At 40.8% G+C, this 23391-nt stretch overlaps 3 protein-coding genes and 1 pseudogene across 3 annotated transcripts in view; 2 read left to right on the top strand and 2 right to left on the bottom strand.

Moving 5' to 3' along the window:
* Positions 1-23391, bottom strand: part of LOC145501132 (uncharacterized) — a 329746-nt gene that overhangs the window by 135224 nt on the left and 171131 nt on the right. The gene's annotated exons all lie outside the window — the stretch shown is intronic.
* On the top strand, positions 9236-10017 carry LOC145501462 (uncharacterized). Its single transcript, XM_081480934.1, has one exon. It carries the CDS (start codon positions 9499-9501, stop codon positions 10015-10017), a length of 519 nt encoding a protein of 172 aa, XP_081337060.1. The 5' UTR covers positions 9236-9498.
* On the bottom strand, positions 11263-12344 carry LOC145499683 (uncharacterized). Its single transcript, XM_081479207.1, has one exon. It carries the CDS (start codon positions 11923-11925, stop codon positions 11383-11385), a length of 543 nt encoding a protein of 180 aa, XP_081335333.1. The 5' UTR covers positions 11926-12344; the 3' UTR covers positions 11263-11382.
* On the top strand, positions 20993-22128 carry LOC145499681 (uncharacterized; annotated as a pseudogene).

Genomic DNA, 23391 nt, shown 5'->3' with positions numbered 1-23391 from the left:
TTGTCCATTTTGCAAGATTCTTTGTCTAACAACAAGGGGCTATGAACAAGCCCCTGTTCCTCTAATTTTTTTGTCCCAATTCCACCTGGCTGATATTTAGGATTTCTTAAAACTGCTTTTAATACAGGAATTTGGAATGCCATTTGTTTCAGTTTATAAATCTTCTGCCCTGAAATGCTGCAAACACTTTTTTGTACTATCTGTTATCACAAAACCTCTTAAAGAAAAAAGTCTACAAATCTAGCACGGATTAGCATATCGTGTCGCGAGGGAAGCTTTGACATAGCTTCTAATGCAGCTCATCGATAAAAGTGACGCACTCCTTGGTAAAGCTGATCTCTCTTCCTTTCATCTATGTCACCCTCATGGATAAGTTTGTCAAGCAGTTGTCTGGTTGCAAAGGCAATAAACAGCTGCCCGTCATTTCAGTTGATGACTTTCTCCAGCAGACTTTTCCTATATCCAGACACATGCAAATACTTGGCATTTGCCACCTCCACAAAGGATGCTTCGCTGGACAACTGTGTGTGGCACCATTTTTGCCAGTGTGCTTTTCTTTGCCACCACCATTCCTTAAAAGTCCTCATTTTTTTGACGTTTGTTGCTTTTTTTGCGATGAGTTTTTCAATTCTTTTTTCTGCATCTACTGCCTTCAAAGAGGTAGGAGAATTGTACTCATCCATCATTATTGATTTGAATTGATCTTTACTTTTTTGGTCGCTAAAATAAATGGAATTACGGTTGATGTCTTGTTTGAGATGGAAAAAATCTGATATGGTCTTGTTTTTGACGTCTTCCCCCTTTGCCATGCAAAGACCTTGCCACAGAGCACCACCTTCATCACCGACATATGATTTTAGATGTAATCCCCGTCCTAAGACCTCTTCAGTATCTCTGTCATGTTTGCCAGCCACTGTTGGGAGAACTTTGTTAATGGCCACATCAAAAGACTGCACCATTTTTTTCACATTATCTGAATTTTCACTGGGTTTGGCTGCAAATATACTGACTAATTTGACATCGCGTCTCAAGATGGGATTGTAAGTAGTCATCAATTTCTGTGTAATTTTGTGCGTGGCTTTCACAGCCATCAAGGCTTACTGGTTCGTCAACAATTCCAAGGGTAATGAGTGCACCTAATTGCACCCTCTGCTCAGACGAAAGAATGACATAATTGTTGCCAACACACACCATTAAATTTTCATATAAATTTCTAGCCATAAAATCGTCCTTAACCCTTTTCTGCCCAAGGGAGACAGATGTTGGGGACCACCCCTCCTACCCAAGGCAAGCTGAACTCAACTATTTTAAAATGGGTCTTTAGTAACATCATTCCACATTTTATTTAATATCTCACTGACTACGCTTTTAGAGAGAAAACATTAGAGAAAAACATTGCTCTAGAGATAATGAGCTTTCTGATAGTATGAAAAATCTTTCCTTTTTAGGTACATGCTGCTGAACTATGTAACTGCAAAACATAGCAAAATGAAAACTTCATTACAAAAATGTCTCCATGTTGTCTTTGTTTTGAACATTGTGTTAGCTGGGCATCACTTTTCTGTGCATATAATGTTCATGTAGCCACTGAGAGAGAAAAAATAAGGCTAAAATACAACAGGCTGCTATGTTTAAATTCTGAAGGGATAAACATTTGCCGAAGAAACAAAAATTGAAAGTCCTTTGAAAAGTAAATTTCAAACTTTGCGCCATTAATTACACAAGATCCTCCGCGGTACGATTTTGAAAGTAATCCAAACAAATGCGTTTGTCACGTAGTTCACAAGCCATCCTACACTAAGTAACTTTCCTTTGCTTCAAGCAACACTTACAGTGACCTTTGCTGTAGGGTATAGAGCAGTGTCCTCCTTCAATCTGTACTGAACTTGTAGAAAATTTCCTTGCAGAAAAATCGCCAATCAGATTCTTGACCAGGTCAAGGCAAAAAGCAAGGTGAGTTCTGTTCCTGTGGCGTCTCAACAATTTCTCCCAAATGTGGGCATTGACAATACAGAGGTTGACAAGAAAACACAGAAGGCAACACCACCAGTTCTTAGACTTTCTTCCCGTTATGTAGTACCTGCGGAGCTGATCATTTAGGTCCACGCCACCCATGTTGTTGTTGTTGTATGATTTGACAACAGGAGCAGATGGAACTTCAATCATGCTTCCATCTCGCTGCCTCCTGTTCACTTGTTCATCCCCAACAGGATTCTACTGTGTAATTAGAAAATAAACAGGCTTTTTATCTCTCCGCACAGTGACAACCAGATTTCCTTTTCGAAGACATACTTTCTTCTTGCTGAAGGCGTTTCACTTGTTGTGTTGTTGGCGTAATGTCCCTTGAGATGCCCTGGCGGTTCGAGCAAACAGTTCCGCAGAGGTAAATTTTATCTTAAGGCAAATTTTCAGCTAAAGGAATTGAAGAAAAGAAATTGTCAATGAAGACATGGTGATTTTTGCCAACCAAAGGCCTTGTTCACTTGTGAACGAATCGATATACTAGCCCTCGCTTGGTATTCACACCACGCTCCTTGCCAGTGTAAACACTGAGATCAACAACATATCCGTTCAAAGAGTCTGCACATTCCCACACTTTTATACCTCTTTTTGTAGGTTTTTGTGGCATATACTACTTCATACCAAGCCTTCCTTTAAAGGCGATCATTGCCTCGTCGATGAAACGCATTTTGTAGGGAGGTATTTGTTCTTTATTGAGACAACAACAGCATTGAGAAGAGGGTAGACTTTGAACAACTTATCATGGTTCACGTCCCCACATGGCAATTCTTTACTCTTGTCATTCAAATGAAGATATTGAGAAATTTTCACAAACCTGCCCCTTGAAAATACCTTTTGAACTTCTGGTACGCCAAGAAATGGATTTTTCGACCAGTAGGCATGAATTTCTGGTAGCTGTGTGATTCCAAATAGAATGCTCAGTGCAAAGAATGCGCAGATTTTATCCACCATTGTTTCATACCACAATGGATCGGCCTTCACTGCTATCGACTGTTGTGCATAGCAGTTGGTTTCAACAGCAATTCGGTCAAAATTCTTATCTTTAAACAGCAGCATAAAGAAATCTAGTGCGGATGTTCCAGTAACATCGGTGACTGGGCCAGTATGTTGAACAAAGGGATTAACATTCACAGCATCGCGATTTGAATTCCCTTCTTGATCAACTTCTTTTTTGTCGGTTTCCCACTAGTTTGGGTCAAAATCTGAAAGGTCTTCGGTGTTGACAGTTGAGACTGATATGTCCGATTCACTGTCAGTATGATTTATGCTAGATTCACGCTCTTTAGGAAAACCTGAGAAATCTTCTTCCGCACTATCTGACTCGAAAGGCTCTGCCATTGCAAAATAATTTGCCCGATGCTTCGGGCTTCGATATTTTCAAAACTTTGTATGAACCCTACCCTAATTAGGTTCCTACAGTAGCACCTCGCTCACCTCTTGCACCAATCGCTAAAATATATATTTAGAAACCTCTGATTGGGTTGAAAATTGCCATGCGCAGAGAACTACTTTATCTAGGTGCATGCAAAATTTCAGGTTGCGTAATTAAAAGGTCGTTGAGATATTTAAGGTTAAATTCGATTTTTGGGGGCGAGGTGCGACCTTGGGAGAATCGCTCGGATTTCGTTAAAAAAGGCCCAAATTTCGGCAGCAGGCCTTAGATTTGGTCCTAAACGTTTCCACGGTAACACTTTTACCTAACCCTTCATGTCGATCTAAGAAATTTTTTTTTGGGGAAAAAATGCCGTGAGGATATATAAGTCACATCAGACATTAACCGAGGATAAGACTTAACTTTTTTAAAAAATGAGTAACCTTCACTTAAGAGACCATATCTTCCCTAATATTGAGGTGTAGGACATGAAACTTTATACAATTAATGATTGGTTATTTCGCTACGTGTGTGGTAAGTTTCCTTTTGATGAGTTGAAATGCTTTTTTTTAAGAATTTTTTTCGACTTCAAAAAATTTGGGGGGGCTAGGTGCAACTTCATCACAAAAATTAAAACGTAAATTTCACGCTTCAGATTTTAATATTTTCATAAACCATATATACTGTTTGAAAGGTCTTTCTACGACCTTTCGAATGGTGTAATTAGTTTTTTCTACACCATTAAAGTTGATAAATTGTTAAGCAAAAACCAAAAATAGATTGGGGCAAGGGGACATTTTTTTAAAACTTCGTGAAAATTTTAGTTATCATCATTATGTCATTAGAATTACACAATAAATAGAGCAACACCTTTGCTATCGATTAGTAAAATCAAAATCTTTGTAAAATCTATGTTCTGTACAAAAATTTGATAAATACAAAGGTATGTCAGAAAAAGACAAATTGAAATTTATAGGGTTTTTTAAATCCTAGGCTAACTCGGCGAAGAAACAACAAGTTTTAAAAACAAATTATCTCAAATGTAGCTATATGATTGTGAATCTGATTCTGAACGAATGGCGGAAACTGAATCAAAATTTAGTTTCTTAAGACTCTTCAAAACCCTCAAATTGCATCAAAAAATATCACAGAAAGGAATACAACCGTTAAATTTTTCTGTCTGTCGCCTTTTTGTTATCAGTTTTCACCTTTTTTATTTCATGGTTTTTGATGCCAATAAAAGGTCTTTCAAATAAAACAATTTGTTTTGAAAATCTTTAAAACTGGTGGATATGACTTACAGTGAAAGTTGTGTGTTTTTTTTTAATTCAGCACTTAGATAGTGTGTTTAAACAAACAATCATAAATTACTCCACTTTCATGATTTTTTGCTAATTATTTTGCACGAGATAGAAAGGTCTTTGATACATAACATATATCATTTTCACATTATTTCGTTGAAAACAAAAGGCGCAATTAAGTTGCAAAGTCAGCAAATTGAGTTTTTATGCAAAAAAAGGTTGTGGATATTTTAGCTAATAAAATGCATAATCTTTAGGGTTAAGACACAAAACTCTGTTAAAATGTAACCTAATAATAGGGCTATGTGTGTTTCAAGTTTCATTGTGATTGATTAAAATGTAATGATTTCATGACTTTTTCTTTCCAAAAAAATAAAAAAATTTAAAGGGGGGCGAGGTGCTACCTCGTGATTCTGATTTTAAATCTTGTAGTTTTAACATTTTCAAGAGCTTTTTACATCAATGGAAAGGTCTTGACAAGGGTTACAAAATAATGTAATTACTTTTGACTAACCTTTAAAATCCGAATCAAATTCAGCAAAAGTTCATAGAAGTGAGGGGGCGAGGTGCACAACTTTTATAACCTCGTAAAAAATTAAGTTTAAGTTAATAATTAACAAAAATTACACAGTACAAAAAAGGGCCTCGCAATTATCGATTGACGTTTTTACGATGGTCAAAACAGAAATCTCTACATAGAAGGAACATTTTAAAAATGAAAAATGACTGTTTGCAAACAGTTAACTTTGGTTTAAATTCTGGCCAATTCAGAGAAAATTGTAAGCTGTTTTAGCACTGCAGCCTTAAAATACAGGTAATGATCTTTTATTTGCTGAAAATCGCATCAAAATCGGTTAAAATGGGAATTTTTAACAATTTTTTTTATTTTGTACATTTTGGTGCAGCCTACATGAAGCCACTCTTCCTCAAGACTTCAGTGGGTGAGTACACGCTTTTTTGAGCTCCGTTATTTCTGCTTTTTGGCACCCTTAGAACACTGCGCAGAAACGATACAACTATCAGAAAAGGTGTGTAAGATGCTAGAGCAACTTCCAAGCACATTTTGTTCTGATAAGATGCAATCGCTTTTGCGCAGGCTCAGGTCAAAGTTTAAGGGTGCATTGTTTGACCATTTATGCATGCTGTTGGAACTCGTTACTAGAACTTGAGGTCCCTGTGTATTAATATGATTGTTGATGCTGAGGAACCGTTTGGTGTTAATTTTTTTGAAATCGGTTCCTTTGTTTACGTAATATCCATTTGTGTCGAAACTTCGACAGCTAATAACTTTGCAAGGATTTAATCATTCCTCCAAATTTTTTTTGCGTTAGATACCCCTTGGCAAAAATGAAAGGGAGTGATTAAATTCTCACAGAGTTATTGGCGTTCAAAGTTTCACCACAAAATTACCCATGTGTGCATTTCGCGCTTGGTTATACGTGGAAACAAGGCTAAACTTTAACCGCTAATAACTCTTAAGGAAAAATAAGTTAGGTTCTTAAATTTGAAGACATTATAGAATATGTCACGAGCGTTCTGCATGTTGGTATCACTTGTCACTATAATCTCTGCAAGTACTCGAAACCTTATAATGCCTATAACTTAAAAAGAATTTAACCGTTTTACTAGAAACTTAAGGGTTATATTTTTGACGACTCGACCTTAGATTTGAAGGTTTAGTTGTCGCCCCAAGGGGCAAACTTCAGGCTTAATCTTAGAAAAAAGGAGTTAAGTTTTCTTAGAGATAGCAGCAGTTAAAGTTTAGCTTTGTTCTGATGTACATGTCTTATTGTTGAGGCTTTGCTTGACAAACTTTTGTTGCAAGAATTGGTTATGTAGTGCTCGTCATCATCCAGTCAACAAAGGAAGGTGAAATACCTGGAATAATGGCTATGCTGAGGTGCGCTTCTAATGGCGACAGGAACGCATTAGAAGAACTGGGTCTGGAAGAGGGTTTCAAATATAATATTCCTGTACGATTTGACCCCAAGGCAACATCGTCTCAAGAACTTGAAGAAGAGATCGATGACGTCATGTTCTTTGCAGAGGCAGCCAATCGCCTCCACATGGACAAATCGGAAACTGTAGCATGCAAAGCTATTAGTCATATGATCCATTCTTTCTACTGCTTGTACGACTGAATGCCAAAAATCGGCGGGCACTACAGCGGCGAGGAGCTCTCTACAGAGATAATAGAGTTTGCAAAGAGCCTATGCAAATCGGTTGACATTTTAAGACATTTAGAGAAATCAAAAGACGAAGCCAGACCACCTTCAGAACGCGATAAAAAACAGTAGTCTGACGAGGACAGTGACCAGACCTCGGTATACGTCCCAGCCAATGAGAGTGAATCATCCACTGATGATGACTCTGATGACACTGCAAACAAAAAACCTCGAGCATCGTCTTCGCTTCCCACCTCAAAGAGGCCTAAGCACACTGCCTCTCCTGTCAGCTCACCTTCAGGATCACCATCGACTCACAAGACTACTAGATCGCATCATAAGAAGAAAGCGTGCCCTCTCTCCAACTGTTCTTTCAACAGGAACGACCTGCGGCGCCATCTTCTCGTTCACGTCAAGAAAGGTGATCTGGCGGAAGAGGCAGTTGACAAACTGCTATCCATCGTACGTGCTGGTGCTGCTAAGCGAGGAAAGAGGCAGGCCAGAAAGGGTAAGCAGCCAGTGAAAGGCCCACAAAGGAAGTGGTGCCCAGTGCCTGGGTGTAATCAACTGGTACTAGACATGGCACGCCACCTGGAGAATCCCTCTATGCATGGGCTTGACAGAAGTTCTAAAGCGCACATACGCTACCTCAAGATGGCCACTCCGTACACAGGGTTGGCGGAGCTTGAGGACCACTTAGTACCACCACCTCCAGCAATCGTTGAGGTTCTCCCAAAACACCATTCATCACCGCTCCTGGCTCCCGCTGCCCGTGTTCCTCCCTCTTCCACACCTTCTGCCATCCCCGATGATGCTACATCTGCCGCTGCATCTGCCTCCACCTCTGCCGCTGCATCTGCCATCCCTTCTGCAACAGCTGAAGCTGACACCGCCAGTACAGTGGATTCCGAGTCAGAATCGGATGACCAATCACATCATTCGTCAGCAAAACCTCTAAAGAAAGGCGAGGATTGCGACGTCACCATAGCTCAGTACTTTACATCAGCTCATCCATCAACGGCCCGCCATCGGTGGCTTGTACTCTTCTACGAGTTTCTCTCGCGGCCAACAGCTGGCGACAAAAAGATCAATACGTCTCCAGCATGCATCCCAGATGCGATCACTGCTCGAGACCATCGATCCAAAGGGCGATGACATCCTTTGCCTCCTTGATCACCAAGGTGATGCCGTGTGCAAGCTTTGGGTCAAGCCCCACTTGACCAATGGCACTAAGAAGCCTGGTACCATCATATCATATTTGACTTCGTATGAGAAGTTTCTTGGTTTCGTCACGCACGAACGGTTTAACAAGAGCGCCCCAGCTGTCCACCCTGACTTGATGGCTAGGTTCAACACCCTCCAGGAGGACATCAAGGGCTGGCGTTCGTGCGTGGACAGCCAGACCTACCATGTGAAAAACAAGCGCATGATAGATGAAACCGAGGGACTTCTCACTCTGGAGGAGCTCTCTCAGATCAAGTCCAGCGACGCATACAACGAAGCCCAGAGGCTGCTAATTCAAGCGGGTCGTGGAAAGGAACTTAGTACTAAAGAGTTCGTCAATGTCAGGGATTTCTTGCTGACAAAGTTCTCCTTAGACACTGGTACTCGCCCCAGGCCGCTGAATAATGCCACCTTGCACGAGTACACCTCAGGTAAAGTCCAAGATGGTTGCAAAGTCATGCTAGTGGCAAAGCACAAGTGCGGAAAGGATGGACCAGCAATCTGCCCAATGCTGCCAGACCAATATAAATTCATGGACATTTATGTCCGCAGAATTCGCCCTGACTTTGCCAAGCTTGATGAGGATGCCCTCTTTATCACAACCGACGGAATCGTGTTCCACGAGGGCACCATTGGTAAAAGGCTTTCCGCCTTCTTAGAAAAATGTGGCGTAAAACTTGGATCGCGTATCGCATTTGTTGATATGAGAAAAATGATAACCACGCAGATGCTGGATCGCTGCAACCCAGAAGAACGGGCCATCCTGTGGCGTGTCCTCGCCCATAGCGAGAAGACCTCTAGGCAGTGGTACGCACGGCCGGACTTGATGAATACTGGCATCAAGGCCGTTAACATTATCCAACGGCTATTGGACGTGAAAGAAAAGGCGAAGTTCGACGCTGCCGTGTCAGCATCTTAGGAAAAAAGCCCGCCAGCGTCACCACCACCATCTACATCAAAGGAACAGAGCCCACCAGCGTCACAACGATCAACTACACCCAAGAAACAGAGCCCACCAGCATCACAATGATCAACTACACCCGAGAAACAGAGCCCACCAGCGTCACCACCACCATCTACATCAAAGGAACAGAGCCCACCAGCGTCACAACGATCAACTACACCCAAGAAACAGAGCCCACCAGCATCACAATGATCAACTACACCCGAGAAACAGAGCCCACCAGCATCACCACCACCATCTACATCAAAGGAACAGAGCCCACCAGCGTCACAACGATCAACTACACCCAAGAAACAGAGCCCACCAGCATCACAATGATCAACTACACCCGAGAAACAGAGCCCACCAGCGTCACCACCACCATCTACATCTAAGGCGACAAGACCACCGGCACCACCATCCGTTGAAACCCAGTCGCAACCTTCCGCAAAATCATCAAAGCAATCAACCATGGTCAGTGGAGTAGTGCCACCATCTCCAACACATAAGATGCTCACCAAAAAACAAAAGGGTCAAATAAGGAGTGCCTTTGGCAAAACGATCGAGGCTTGTGACAAAGTCACCATGACCGACGTACAGAAAACACTGCGACAGATCCCCACTCTCTACTTTCTTTCATTTTCAAAAAACAGGGTCAAGCAAGTTGTAAATTATGTTAACTATCTTGCAAAGATAGGTGCAACGTCAACACCGCCTGGGTCTGAAGTACCTAAAGAGGCTAAAGTCTCCAGCTGGCTGGATGACTTTGACGATCCCTCTTCCAGGTCCACAGGACCCAAGCGGACAGAGTGGGACCCTGAGGACACCAAACTCCTCAAAGAAGCCTTCAGAGACTTTTCCGAGCTGCCAGCGATGACAGATATCCGAAAAACCATCAATAATGATCGTCGGCTGAAGGACCTCATGGAACAAGAAGGATGGGCACGCATTTACAACAAATTGAAGAATCTCTTCAGAAAAAAGAAGTAGGCACGTCATTCGACTTGACTGGATTGGACTTGCATTGTGTTTGTTCTGTGTGGTCTGGAAGAGAGAGAGGTTCCAGTTGTCTTAACAGCGGGTGAATCTCTTGATGACACTTGATGGACCACATTGTGTTGAACGTTGCGTCTAAACTGGAAAAAAAACAAAAAAGTTCACATTACATAGTTCAGCCAAGCTGAACTCCTGTAAATATCATTGTAAGTAGAATTGTACAGATCAAAAATCTAAAGTATCTTTATTTATTGTATATAAAATTGTATGTAAAATTGTAAATATTTTAATTGCACATAGAATTGTAAATATTGTAAATAGTCCTGGCGACAATGAGTCTGGCTGGTGACCCGATGATACCCTCTGGGGACTGAGCAGTTTGTCAGGGATCAAACGCGAGCTGGGGTAGCCAACCCCTGGGGAGTGCCCCACAAACACGCTCAGTCTCTGGGTAGTACTCTTGCCGTTTGATACGGCAAGGGGGGACTGGGAAACCATCATTACATTTTTCCTCTCACAGTAGTCCTACCTTGTCGTGGTTGAGAGGCTTGTGTGCCTTCATGAACCAAAGACCTGTACAGGTCTGAAGGAGAGAGGCCAGACTAAAGGGGCTACATCTTTGTGCACATCTGTTATGACTGTCACATTTTCTTGCATCTTCTTTGTCTCACTGTGTTCAATTGCAGGCCATTTTCCACTGAAGGGATGATTAACCCCTCCAGCTTTCAGCCAGAGCTCCGTCTGCTAACCTTAGCCGCAAGGCCAGGCTACCCAGGGTGCACCACGAGGAGGTGGAGTTGGCTTTGGGTGTGAGAGGCGATTAGACAGACCGGGGCTTACAAACTGCCCAGAAAGCCTAACGGACTTCCTGTCCACAAGTTGCGCATCAACACCCTCTTGTACCCCAAAAATAATTAAAAACTTAGACTGTAAAGACACTAGATGTTCCAGTGGGGCACTCCTCGGAGATTGACTACTCCAACTCGCGTTTGATCCCTGACGGGAGACATAAAGCGCCGAGCCTAAGTCTAAAGCAACAATGACGTATTTACAAGGCTGTTTTTACAGAAGTTAAAATATATACAATTTTTTGTACAGTGACATTTACAATAAATAAGTCTTAAGTTGACATCTTCTATTTGACAATTCTAGTTACAAAGGTATTTACAAAAATTCAACTTTGTTGAATTGAAACTATTTACAATAATGTGATTTTTTGGTCTATGTATTTTGTTTTTTTTGGCTATTTTTCTTACATACACTAATATGAACGTCTATTTACAAAATTTATTTACAAAGAGAATGTATGGGCGTATGATGTACGTATGATGCGTATGGTAATGCATGGTGCATGCATGTCTAAAATGAATGTGAACGTCTGTGTTGGGATGGCAGACGCCCTGTTTGGGTGCTGACATCCACCGGCCTGTACTGCGTGACAGGGCAGAACAGGTGGATGCCAACTCCGACGCTGACCATCCCCGTACCGTCTGTCTGAGTTGTCGCGTCCGTCACAGTAACTCGTCGTGGAACGGTCGACATCGAGGAGTGGGTGGAGGTGGGGCGGGTGGACGTGGTGCAGGTGGAGGTGGTGAGGGTGGAGGTGGGGTGGGTGGAGGTGGGGCAGGTGGATGTGAACGACGGCCGAAATGGAATTGTACCCTGAGCGCCGCTTCCCAGGGAGGGTCTCGTTGAGGGCTTCTTTTTGCCCTTCTTCACAGAGGCCCCAGACAACAGCATATACCTGGCCTTCATGGATTGCCAGGAATGATCAGTTACTCTTTGGGCCTGTGCGAAGAGCCACAATTTATTTCCGGTCACAGGGTAGTTGAACTTGTTGGCCTCAACGAAGGCCTGGAGCGCGTGGTCCTCGGCTGGCGTGTATCTAGCACGGCAGCTCATGGTGACTGGCTCAGCTGCAAAAAACGTTTCAAGAAAAAAAACCTTGCCTTAGTCTCTAATGAGGACCTCAAGCTCCAGTAACGAGTGCCCATACTTACAGAAATTATAGTTAGGGGTGAAATCAACATTCTATACAGATAGCTACCTTTGCATTGTATAATGTCTGTATATTTGAAAGCCTGCCTCAATATTATCTTAAAGTTCTAAGCAGTAAAAGTCTGGCATACTTACAGGCATTAGAGTGAAGCCTGGCTCTCACGTCACCCACACAACAGATAACCCTTGTTGCATTCTATCTTTGCTTCAAATTGCAAGTCAAACGGTTCAATCCTCTTTGAGTTATTAGCAGTTAAAGTTTCCCCTCGTTTTCGCGTTAAAACCGCTGAGGGCATGGTACCAGCAAACTTGTGGCCGCCATTTTGTATAAAACTTTAACCGCTCATAACTTTGCGAGGATTTTATCATTTGCTACAAAATTTGGCATGCACGTAGCCTATGTCAAGGCCTATCCGACGCTACAATTTGCTGGCCAAATGGTTAAAACCTCGTAAAGTTATTAAGGTGTAAAATTTCGACACAAATGACGTCATAACTAATCAACAAAGGAACCGATTTCCACAAAATTAACACCAAACGGTTCCTTACAACATGATCAAGCATGATATAACATCAAAACATCAATAAAAGGTCCTCCAGTTCTAATAACGAGGTCCTTCAACAACATATTGGTCAAGATTGCACCCTTAAACTTTGACCAAAGCCTGCGCAGAGGCAACCCTTTTTTATGGGAAGAAAATGTTCAAGAAAGGTGCCCGAGCACCTTAGACACCTCTTCCGATAGTTGGATTGCTTCTGCCCATTGTTCTAAGGGTGCCAAACAGCAAAAATAACGGAGCTCAAAAAGCATGTACTCACGGTTCGAAGGTCTTGAGAACAGGGACGTCATGTAGTATGCACTGAACTTTCCTTTACAACTGGTCACTACAAAAAAATTCATAAAAAGTTCCCCAATGGGCTGTTTCCTGCGCGGTTTTCACCAATGAGGTCCAGACGACATGGGGAGTGTAGCCTGTTTACTTTCTAAATTTCACAAGTCTATATTTGAAATCAAAAACATTGTTTTTGTTAAGCGGTTAACTTCCGGTAATTTACTGGTTTATACCTAAAGTTGTGGCATAACATCATATGGTGTCGGGGTTGCTCGGAACATCTATATGAATTTTTTCTTTTTTTCCTTTCTTTTTTAAGAGTTTCTGTTCTTTGCCACTTGCTAAATTTATAAAAAAAATATTTTTTTCATTTTGAAAGATTTTGTTTGCGGATGGCTGCCATCTTGGATTTTTGTCCAAAGGGGTTGCATAGGCATTTTGGTCAAAATTTTGAAAGTCTCTAAAAGACTTTCTTTCACTTAGTTTATGGCAAAAATAGTTCTTTTAGCTATAAACTAAGTTAAAGAAAGCCTTTTAGACACTTAAAATTTTGCCCAAAATGGCCATACAAACCCTTTGGGAAAAAATCCAAGATGGCGGCCATTCGCAAAACAGTTTTTCAAGGCAGATATCTTCTAACCTTTTTAACTAGAAAGAAAAGCAAATACATAGTTTAATAGCCAACTGATCAGAGAACAGGTACCCAGAAAATGTTTAACATCCATTAAATATTGTCCGAGTAAAATCACTTTAAAAATGGTTCAAAAATAAAAGTCAAACAATGGGTGTGAAAAATCAAAAAATTTAAAACCCTTTCTCACGGAAAAAACTATCACATCTTAAGAAGCATCCCACACTGAACATTTCCTGAAAGTTTCAAGCAATTTGCCCACAATCTGACAAATCTAAAGCAAATAATCCTGTATGCAAATTTTATGCAAATGACTAAGGGGGCCAGGAACACTTTAAGAGGGCGAGGTGCGACCAAGGGGGCAAGGTGCGATCCTCAGGGGGGCGAGGTTCACCAAAGGGGGCAAGGTGCAACCGGAAGGGGGGCGGGATGTGACCGAGGGGGCGAGGTGCGAATTTTGGGGGGGCCAGGTGCAACCGAGGGGGGCGAATCTACACAGGAATATAACCCCTGAAAGTCGCTTTGATTGCTGGTCTAATCTTTATTCTTATTGGTCAAATTACAATAGAACATTAGAACCAGTTAGAACCTCCTTTATTATTGGTTCAAAGGCGGTGACTCAAAGCGTTCCATGTGGCACGCTCGGGATTTTTGGGGGTGGTACAGAGCAGTGCCATATGACACCCTAGGGCAGGAAAGGGTTAGGCAATCAAACAGCTTCTATTTCCAATCCTCCAAGTCTCTTTTTCTTGTTGATGGTACTCTGTATATACTGAAGATGTTTTTTGTTGCTCTATTTTAATGCTTGTTTACCTAGTCTCCTTTACCACTAAGTAAGGTCTCAGGTACAACATCCAACTGTAGTTGACCTGCTGATTTTGTAGGTTTTATACAGAGAATGTTTTCCAGTTCCTCCTGAAACGGCTTATCTTCTTGCTTTGGAGAACAATTGTGTTCCTTTAAAAAAAGTACTGTAATTTTTTTGTGGCACCAGTCGTTTTCAACATATTTTCTCGCTGAGCAATGCTTTTTAATGGCTTCACAGTGACGTGCACGCAACATTTAGATCGATTAAAATCCACTCTGTTTGGAGAGTTTTGAATTTTTAAATATGCGCACTTCTTGTTTGCACATTCTAAGGAAACAAGACAGAATTGAAGTGTCCTTCTCCCACCCTTACAAAACCCCCCTCTTTTGCATGGTTGTGCTCTACCCAACTTCCAGTTGTCTAGAACCACCGACAAAGGCTCCGCATCATTGTATTCCACTTCATACTTTGTAGAACCTTGAGGAGCCAGAGGAACCTTCTTCACCTCAACTGGCTCAAGTTTGTCAGTTTTGTCTTGGTTGGCATAGTCTTCGTCCCTTTCTCAAAACGCTGATGTCCATATTGTCGCTATTCCTACCAATAAATACAAAAGGTCATTGACACTTCAGGAAGAAAATTCTCTCGAAAGCATGGAGTTTTGACAAACTACCACAACTATTTTCATATTTTATCACAATGACCCCCACTGACACATATGCAGCCATTTACTCTACGCCTCCCAAACAACAAAATAGACGTGTAATTTCATGCACACTTGTAATGAAGAATCTAAAGTTAGTATTTTTCTTTGGTGAGAGACGAGGTCCATTTGTGCATATTTTTTATGAAAACAGAACACCATTCACCTGAACCAGAAGAACAGAGCATGCAGTCAACTCTCTATTACATATTACAAGAATGATAACATACTCTTCATCAAATGGCTTTTGCTTTGCGGGTGACCCGTGGGATTTTTCTTTAGGTCTTTTAACCGTTGGTAGACATGGCTTTTGAAGCATGTTGTCATTGGAACTAAGTCCACTTACGCTGGCTATTAATTCTTCAATGCTGTCATCCTGTTATATTCAAAAAGAACATTTAGCTCAATTTCTGCTACTCTCTTGAACAATGACTGGTAATCGAGCCTAAAAGAACATATAACTATAGAGTCAAACCTGTATATAACGGCCCTCTATATAGCAGTCACCCTGTGTATAACAGTCACTGAACAACTTCCCAAAAAATCATCCCTTATATTTACAGTTAAGTTGACCTGCACATAGCGGTCACCTATATATAACAGATGCGGTCACCCTTTAGACTTCCTGAATCCACAATTTCACATTCTTTTACCTGTATGTAATCGTCACGAAATTGGGTTATGATTACTGAATAATGACAAACTTTATTCATCAGCTTGTTAAATAGCAGCCACCACGGCAGGGACCTCACAAAAATACAAATATTAGTACAATTACTAATACATGTGATTGCCTACGTCCAGTGTATGCTTGCGGCATATAACATTAAAGTGCTGTCACTTTCAAACAGTTACTGTAACTGTAACAACACAACTGTAACCACACTGTTTTCACTTTCTTCATAGTTACCTGATTACTACATTGTACCTTATCCGTTTCAAATTGTTTTCAATAGATGTAAATTGAGTGATTTTCCACTTAAAAACGTTGTTCATTAGCTTTCAGTAGATTTTTACTGCACTTCCCTAAAAGTACACCACGGACATTTTATGAGCCTTTTTTTATCATGTTTATTGCGTTACTGTTACTCGTTATTGTCATCAAAATGTAAATCGAGTGATCATTTGTACATAAAAATGGTATTTATTAACTTCCAGGGGAGTTTAACGGAAACCTGTGTACAGCTGTCACCCTGTATATAAGGGTCACCTGGCCACTTCCCAAGGGTGATTGTTATATACAGGTTTGACTGTATATTTCTGCGTGTTTAAAAATTTCGGAATCTTAGGCGACATGACAATTATACATACATGGCTTCAAGCTACAAATAAAAGCAGAGCTACTTATGGACATAATTGACCATAAGGGAAAAGAAGGATTTTTTCCTTGGATAGGAAACTACTGGTCAGCTGTCAATTACTCATAACATGGCTGTCCAATATCAAAGAGGTGCCTATGGTAATGGTGCTACTCTCTAATTTTTCAAGGTACGGGGTTGGACGCACGGACGGACATACATACGTACGGACAGTCATGTGACAATCAGAACTTTTTATATCACTGGGTTACCAAATTTTCTTAAGTATTGAGGCTCCACTAGTGCACCTTTGGCACGCAGGAGTCCGCTAATAGGATCTGGGTAAGAGGGCGCAATGTGAATTAGCGATCACCTGGGTCTTACTTTAAGAGCCAATAAAATGTACTGCGTCGTGAAAGGAATCACAGAGGAGGAGCATTGGGACAGTCGTTTTGTTCTGTGTTCAGTCAGTATACAATCACTTACAAATGAAATACTATTCTTTGTATTGTATCAATGCAACGGGTGGCCTCTGTAGTACAATACGCGAACTAATTTAGACTGTTGGTGGAGCAGATTTCTCAGTTGAATTATATGAGGGTTTCAGTGAGGATCGGAAATCCAGAATTTTTGAACTTAAGTATTTCTACTGAAAAAAACAGGCACTTTCTCTCAAAATGATAATGATAACGATAACGTAATTGTCAGTATTACCTTTCTTGTTTGATTTCCTGGATCTAGCCTATGTGCTTTTACAGTAGCTCGAGTATTTTACTATGATTTCTGGCCCTCCCTGCTTTCTTGTACTCATCGACATCGCGATACAAGCTCTATTCTTGACAGAGAAGATGCAAATTTCAGCTGAATACTCTTTTAGTTTCTAGATTCTTTAACTTGCATTACCAGTGCTACAGCTCCATCTAACTGCCAGAAATTTTACAGGGAAAAAACTCTGGTGGTTTCCTATAGTCATGTAAACACTGCTTAAGTCCTAACTTCACCTTTCCAAATTCATGTGGCAATTCATTGTAAAGTTCGGTCTCCATCAGCAGTGTAACACCATTTGCAACCTAAATAAAGTAATTCCACAGGCAGGGTCAGTTGATAAAACACATTTAAAGTTATGTTATTCGAAACTGAAGCGACCAAAAAGATACAGTTTTACTTCAACATTTCTTGCAACTTTTGCTGTGGTTTGGGCAACTTCCTTTTCTACTGACGCCTTGACCAATCTTTCTTGAGTCTGGAAAGTTGCGGGCAGAGTTGGTAAGAAATATTGTACAGCCGTTACATCACACTGAATTGGGCACACCAGGATAGCAGAAGCTGTGCGTGTTATTGGCTTAAAGCCAGCATGTAGTTGGTATTAAATAAAGATTGAACTATCCAAGAGGTAGCATAATCACATGTTAATTACAAAGAAACTTACATTTTGTTGTTGGACTTGTCTGGTCTCCGATTCATATTCTTTGATAGCTGTCTCCTATAAGCAGGCATTGTGAAGGTGGTTGGTTAGTCAGTTAAGGGTGTTATAACCACTGATGAGCCTAAATTACACAAAGTGACAATGGTCACTTTGCATACTTACTAACGTTTAGCCCAGTGGACCAGCCAGCCAGGCAAATGTATTCCGAGTTTCAAATATGGTTAAACCTACTCAAGACAGCGAGAGACCTTTAAATCTTTTTCCCAACATGAAAAGAAGTCACCCGGCTTGGTTATGCGTAATGTAATCGAACAACTGCAGTCGACTGAGCCAAATGCAAGCTAGACAAAGTCGAGGGAGGATGACTTTTTTGTAAAAGGCAAACAGTATATAAAGAGCTGTAATGTTTTAAACTTTAAGAAGCACGGATCGCATTAACATATCAAAAGTGCAAAAAATTGATGCTCAGGCACATGGCGACTTATCTAATGTTGATTGCGTCAGGGTTTGACAGCAAGATTGGAAAATTCCTCCCTCTCCCAGAACACATCAGATTACAGGGTTTTCGTTATTCCGACCGCTTGCACACAGGCACAAAGTTATGAATCCTCTCCCTTCCAGTCTTAAAATTGACTTTCATTGGCTTAGTAATTTAAATGTTTTAACATGTAAGCTTTAGTTATTACTAGGAGTAAATTACCTCTTCTCCCAAAATTTCCCTGTGAATGTATGAGCTCTTCCAATGAAGTAATTCCAACTTGATGTCCTTATTGTCCTAAAGAGTAGTCAAAATGACATCCGTTTGTGCTCAGAAAATTTTACACTACCTGCACGAAAACTTTAGGGCTGACAGGAGCCAAAATTAGGTCTTAATTTTGGAGCGTAACAGCAGCCTTACAGGAACCTAACTATCTGAGTGTAACATGAGCCCTACATGAACGTTACAAGAGCATTAAAAAAGCTGGCTTTAACGCTCTTGTGATGCTTTTGTTACAGTAACATTTACGTTCTCAAGTAGGTATTGTTTTACATTTATCAGAATTTGAAATGAAAATATGTAAGAAACGTTAGGCTTTTGTTAGGTTCTTTGTTGGGTTAACTAGGTTCTGCTTAATGTGACATCCGTCATTCGCAAGTTACCTGATAAAACGAAATATGGAAAGAATGTACATTCCTCACATGCTGTGCACTCACAACTGCTTTACGTCTGTCACTGGCTACTCACCTGATATATTATGCATGTTGCTTTCGATTCGGGCCTTTTGCTTGGGTCCGCCTTGGGCTTTCATTCCCTTGTGGACGTTTGTTTGAGGTGAATTACATGAAGTTTGAATAACATAAAGGATTTGTACCTACAAAGCAGTCGAATCTGCTCGCCAAGATCAGCAAGATGTGCAGACCAGCGAGTTGTGAATTCCACCAGATGATCCCAGCTGACTACTTAGCGTTAGAACACTGTGCGTACCTTTATTGGCTGTTACTCAATCCCAGCAAAATTTTACACATTATCCATACAGCTGACAGTCCAACAGCTTCTTTGCAAGTCCAAAACAGCAATGCTATGGTTTGAACACACATTGTTCATCGCCTCGAACAGGGCTGAGATGGCCGCGATGACGAGTGCATTTACGTGGTGCAATAATACTTAACCTTCAATGCCATTTTTTGGTTAAAAGAAGCTATGTTAGAAAGGATGGTCGACATTGGTAAGCAAGATATGTGCAATCAGACAAACAAACTATGTTGTCACCCATGACTTTGTATTGTTTTTCTACTACTGGCATGATGCTGTTATAATCTGTGAATGGCAGATTAGCAGAAAACAGCCAAACTTGAAAATAAGATTGAATATACATTTTCGGTTCATGGGTTATGAATATAAGTACTCAAAAATTGGAAAGTTATCTTTCAAAAGTGTCATCGTTTCATTTCAGAAATGGTCCTCCAATTTAGAACATAGTCAAGAGTAACATTTTCATCATAAGCTTTCAAAATTTTGTGAAATATTTGATTTCTAATCAAATTGCAATCTAAATAGCTCTAAATATATAAGGAAGAAAGTACAAATGCGACGTACAATTAGTTTTTAATGATAATCTCCACTGTTGAGGTTACAAGTCTCTGAATATGCAGTCTACTTTTGATCGATTTTGGGCATCGGGAAGAAAAAATTTGTTAAAAAAACTAATTGATTTAACAAACTTAAACCAACATTTTTGTAACTAGTGCCCTAAGAACTTCATTCTAGGCGAGTTTGAAGAAATTTCATTTTTAGCTATTTCCTGGTTTAGTTGATGTTTAGGCGGAGCTGCTCTTAAGAAGATTGCAGGGTTTGGTGAAGAAAAAAATTTGCAAAATGCTGAGGTGAAATAGAAAATTTTAAATACCTGTACTGGACTTAAGTTTGCTCTCACAGTGTACTTGGTTACTGGCTGCACTTGATCTGACACTGATCCATTGCCAACGTAATGCCAGATTAAGGATTGAAGATAAGCAAGCGCCTCAGTTGAAGGTGCTGATGAAAACAAATATATTTTCATTTACTTTTCCATCCACATATTATACTTTCTTGATTGGAGTCTTGGCTAGTATAATGAGATAACGATTTTCCTTTAACATGTAGGCCAGTGAAAGTAAGAAATTATCACCACAGTGAAATTGGCAGCTCAATTTGCTTTGAGAATTATACTGCTACTAGCAGCTAGAATTTTTATGCTGAAAATGTGAACTTAAGAAAAATATAGGGAATATCTTGTACCATGACTAACAATCTACATTTACTCACCTGGAGCCATGATTGCCAGTTGTCCTTTCAAGGCTGACAATTCCGCTTTGAGGGATGTATTCTCTGCCTCCAGTTTCTTATTTTCTGCAACGATCTTTTGTAGATTTCTCTCCATGGTGAAAGTACCAAGCCTTGATGGTGTTGTAGACTTATTCAGTAGCGACTGTTGTAATGTATTCTGATCATTCTCAGCGATAATGACATCGTCATCTCGAGGGGGGTTGTTCAAAATATCACGAAGACCACTGAACACTAGTGCGCGATTGCATTCAGCCCATGTTTGAGAAATGCCTGTATCTGGGCAGCTGGCTTGTGGGGTTGGATCAGGTGCCACTGGAAGTTGATAGCTATAGGCAGCTTGTAGAGCTGAGAAAACCTGGGTGTTTTGTTGGTGTATGCATGTTGAAGTCTCCATCAAATTTAATGCAGCTGCCTCAGTATCTAGTTTAATTAAACTACCTCACCGTTTGACTGCAAAAAGTTTATTTGAATGGAAATGGTTAATGTTATGGCTGAATATAATCCAAAAAGACAGAAAAATGCCACTGATAATCAGGATAGATTTCAAGAAGTTTCCATTCGTTTCAATTTACCACAACAAAAGGAAAGCAATGTCGAGGAGGAGGAATTTAAAGAAGTTTCAGTGCCCCTCAAAGCCATGAAAACTGTCGGCTTTGCTCGATCATCCCCGAGTCCTTCAACTTCAAGTAAAGGTGATGAGATGAAACAAACACCTACTGCCTGTGAAACAGTCATCAATTTAGAAACACAAGCTGAGGTCATCAATGAAGATTTGGAAGAAACTGCTTTCCTTGGGTCCGGAACTATTGAGGAGGAATACGCTGAAATTTACGCATCGTTGTTTTGCAGTTTGCTGAATGCAGATCACTCTGTCGTGAATGAATCACCTGAAGATTATGAAAACGCCAAAGCAGCTGATTGCATGTGGGATGAAATTCACGCTAATGTGTTACTGACCGAAAATGATGATCTGAATGATGATGACGAGTGTATGTATGAGTTGGAGGAATTTGACGATGACGAACATTTGCAAACTTTCCCCATTCCATCAATACCAGTCCCTGAGAGTAGTCAATCCACAGACGATCAACCCATTTGTGGCAAGTCTCAACTAACAATTCCTGCTATGATGACTTTGTTAGCTTTGTTTACAGTTAAATATCATCTGCCTGGGGAAGCCATTGCGCATTTACTAACACTGCTTTCTTTAGCTTTACCTCCCAATCACAACTTGCCATCTACGCTAAAGAGTTTCAAAGCTTATTTTTGAAATCTTAACAGTCCAGTCAATTTTCATTACTTCTGTTCTTTTTGCTTTACACCGGTAAATAGCAGCAGGTCACTTTTTGTCCTAACTCTGCCTGCCTCCGAGATTTGAGACCGAAAGTTGCCCGTAGCTTCTTTATTTATTTTCCTATTGCAGAACAGTTGCAGATGTTTTTTAAAAGACCTAGTTTCTACACTTCCTTACAGCATCGTTTTAACAGAAAGAAAAAAGAACCTTCCAACATCAAGGACATTTATGATGGGAAACTTTACAAAGATCTCGTAAATAAAGGTATATTGAGCAGCGGAGATAACATTTCCTTCTGTTACGATATGTAAATTTACATGTCGTAACATCCTTCCCTCAAAAGAAAAAAAAAAGGAGTGAAAAAACAGAAAAAAAAGAGAATCAGTTCCTCTATACGCTAACAGTTCTTAAAATGTCACTCATTAGACCTTAAGAGTTACATGATCTGTATAACGTCTAGGCTGTTTGACCAGTCTCCCACTTCTGGTATGGACTTAGCTTTCACACCCTGTAGGTGACACTTGTTGTCTCAAGGGCTGATCTTTGATGGTTTGATCTTGGTCTACTGAAGTGGTCGATAAGGGCTGATCCTTATTTGACTCAGTGGTGGTCGTGGACTGATTAACTTTCGTCGTTGCCACTGGCTTCAGCGTGAGCTGTTCATTGGCGAGGTGATCCTTAACTTTAGAGTCATGGTGGTTTGAAGGCGTTGACCATTCCTCAGCTGGAACACTATCAGCCTCTGCAGAACGTTTCAGGTGTCTCCAATTCCTGATATAGAGCTGACCATTTGACTCCACTACATACGATCTTCTGCCCAGTGGCTTCAGCACTTTCGCTTTCCTCCATGTTTTCTCGTTCAGCCGAAAGGGTTGCATCTGAACAACGTCATCTTTCTGAAGGTCCTGTAGGTCGTTTGCTGATCTGTCATAGTAGAGCTTCTGCTTCAACTTTCTCAGCTTGTCTTTCTCTAGAGTGTCTTCAGCCATGCTAGGTTTCAGCAAGTTGCTAGAAGTAGGGAGGTTTGTTTTTGTTCTCCTGCTTAACAGACGCTGGGCAGGGCTGGTACCAAATCCTTCCTGTGGGGTGTTACGATGAGCCAACAGTGCCAGGTAAGGGTGACTTTGGGATGCTGCAGTTTTTTTGAGGATCTTCTTTGCTTCCTTGACAGCAGACTCAGCTTTACCATTAGACTGATGGTGGTAGGGACTTGTTGTCACGTGATTGAAACCGTACTCCTTGGTGAAGTTTTTGAACTCTCGACTTGTGTACTACAAACCACTGTCCGACACAACTTCATCTGGAATCCCATATCGTGCCATATGTGACTTCAGTTTCCTGATGACAGTGGAAACCTTCAGGTCATACAACCTGTCGATCTCAAAGAAACCGGAGAAATAATCTACGGTCACCATGTAACTCTGGCCGTTTAAGTTGAACAGGTCGGTGGAAATTTTGGCCCAAGTGCGATCTGGAACGTTTTGACTGATGAACGTCTCGTTCTGCTGTCTTGTGTTGTAGGATGCACACGTTTTACACTTTGAGGTGAAATCTTTTATATCACTCTTCATATT

Source organism: Orbicella franksi, chromosome 10 (genome assembly GCF_964199315.1).
Source record: "Orbicella franksi chromosome 10, jaOrbFran1.1, whole genome shotgun sequence".
NCBI classification, from domain to species: domain Eukaryota; kingdom Metazoa; phylum Cnidaria; class Anthozoa; order Scleractinia; family Merulinidae; genus Orbicella; species Orbicella franksi.
Note: the sequence above shows the minus strand (reverse complement) of the source record. Positions and strands in the feature narration are given on the sequence as shown.

Coding starts and splice junctions, on each gene's coding strand:
- LOC145501462 (XM_081480934.1), top strand. CDS start 9,499: ATGGTCAGTGGAGTAGTGCCACCATCTCCAACACATAAGATGCTCACC.
- LOC145499683 (XM_081479207.1), bottom strand. CDS start 11,925: ATGAGCTGCCGTGCTAGATACACGCCAGCCGAGGACCACGCGCTCCAG.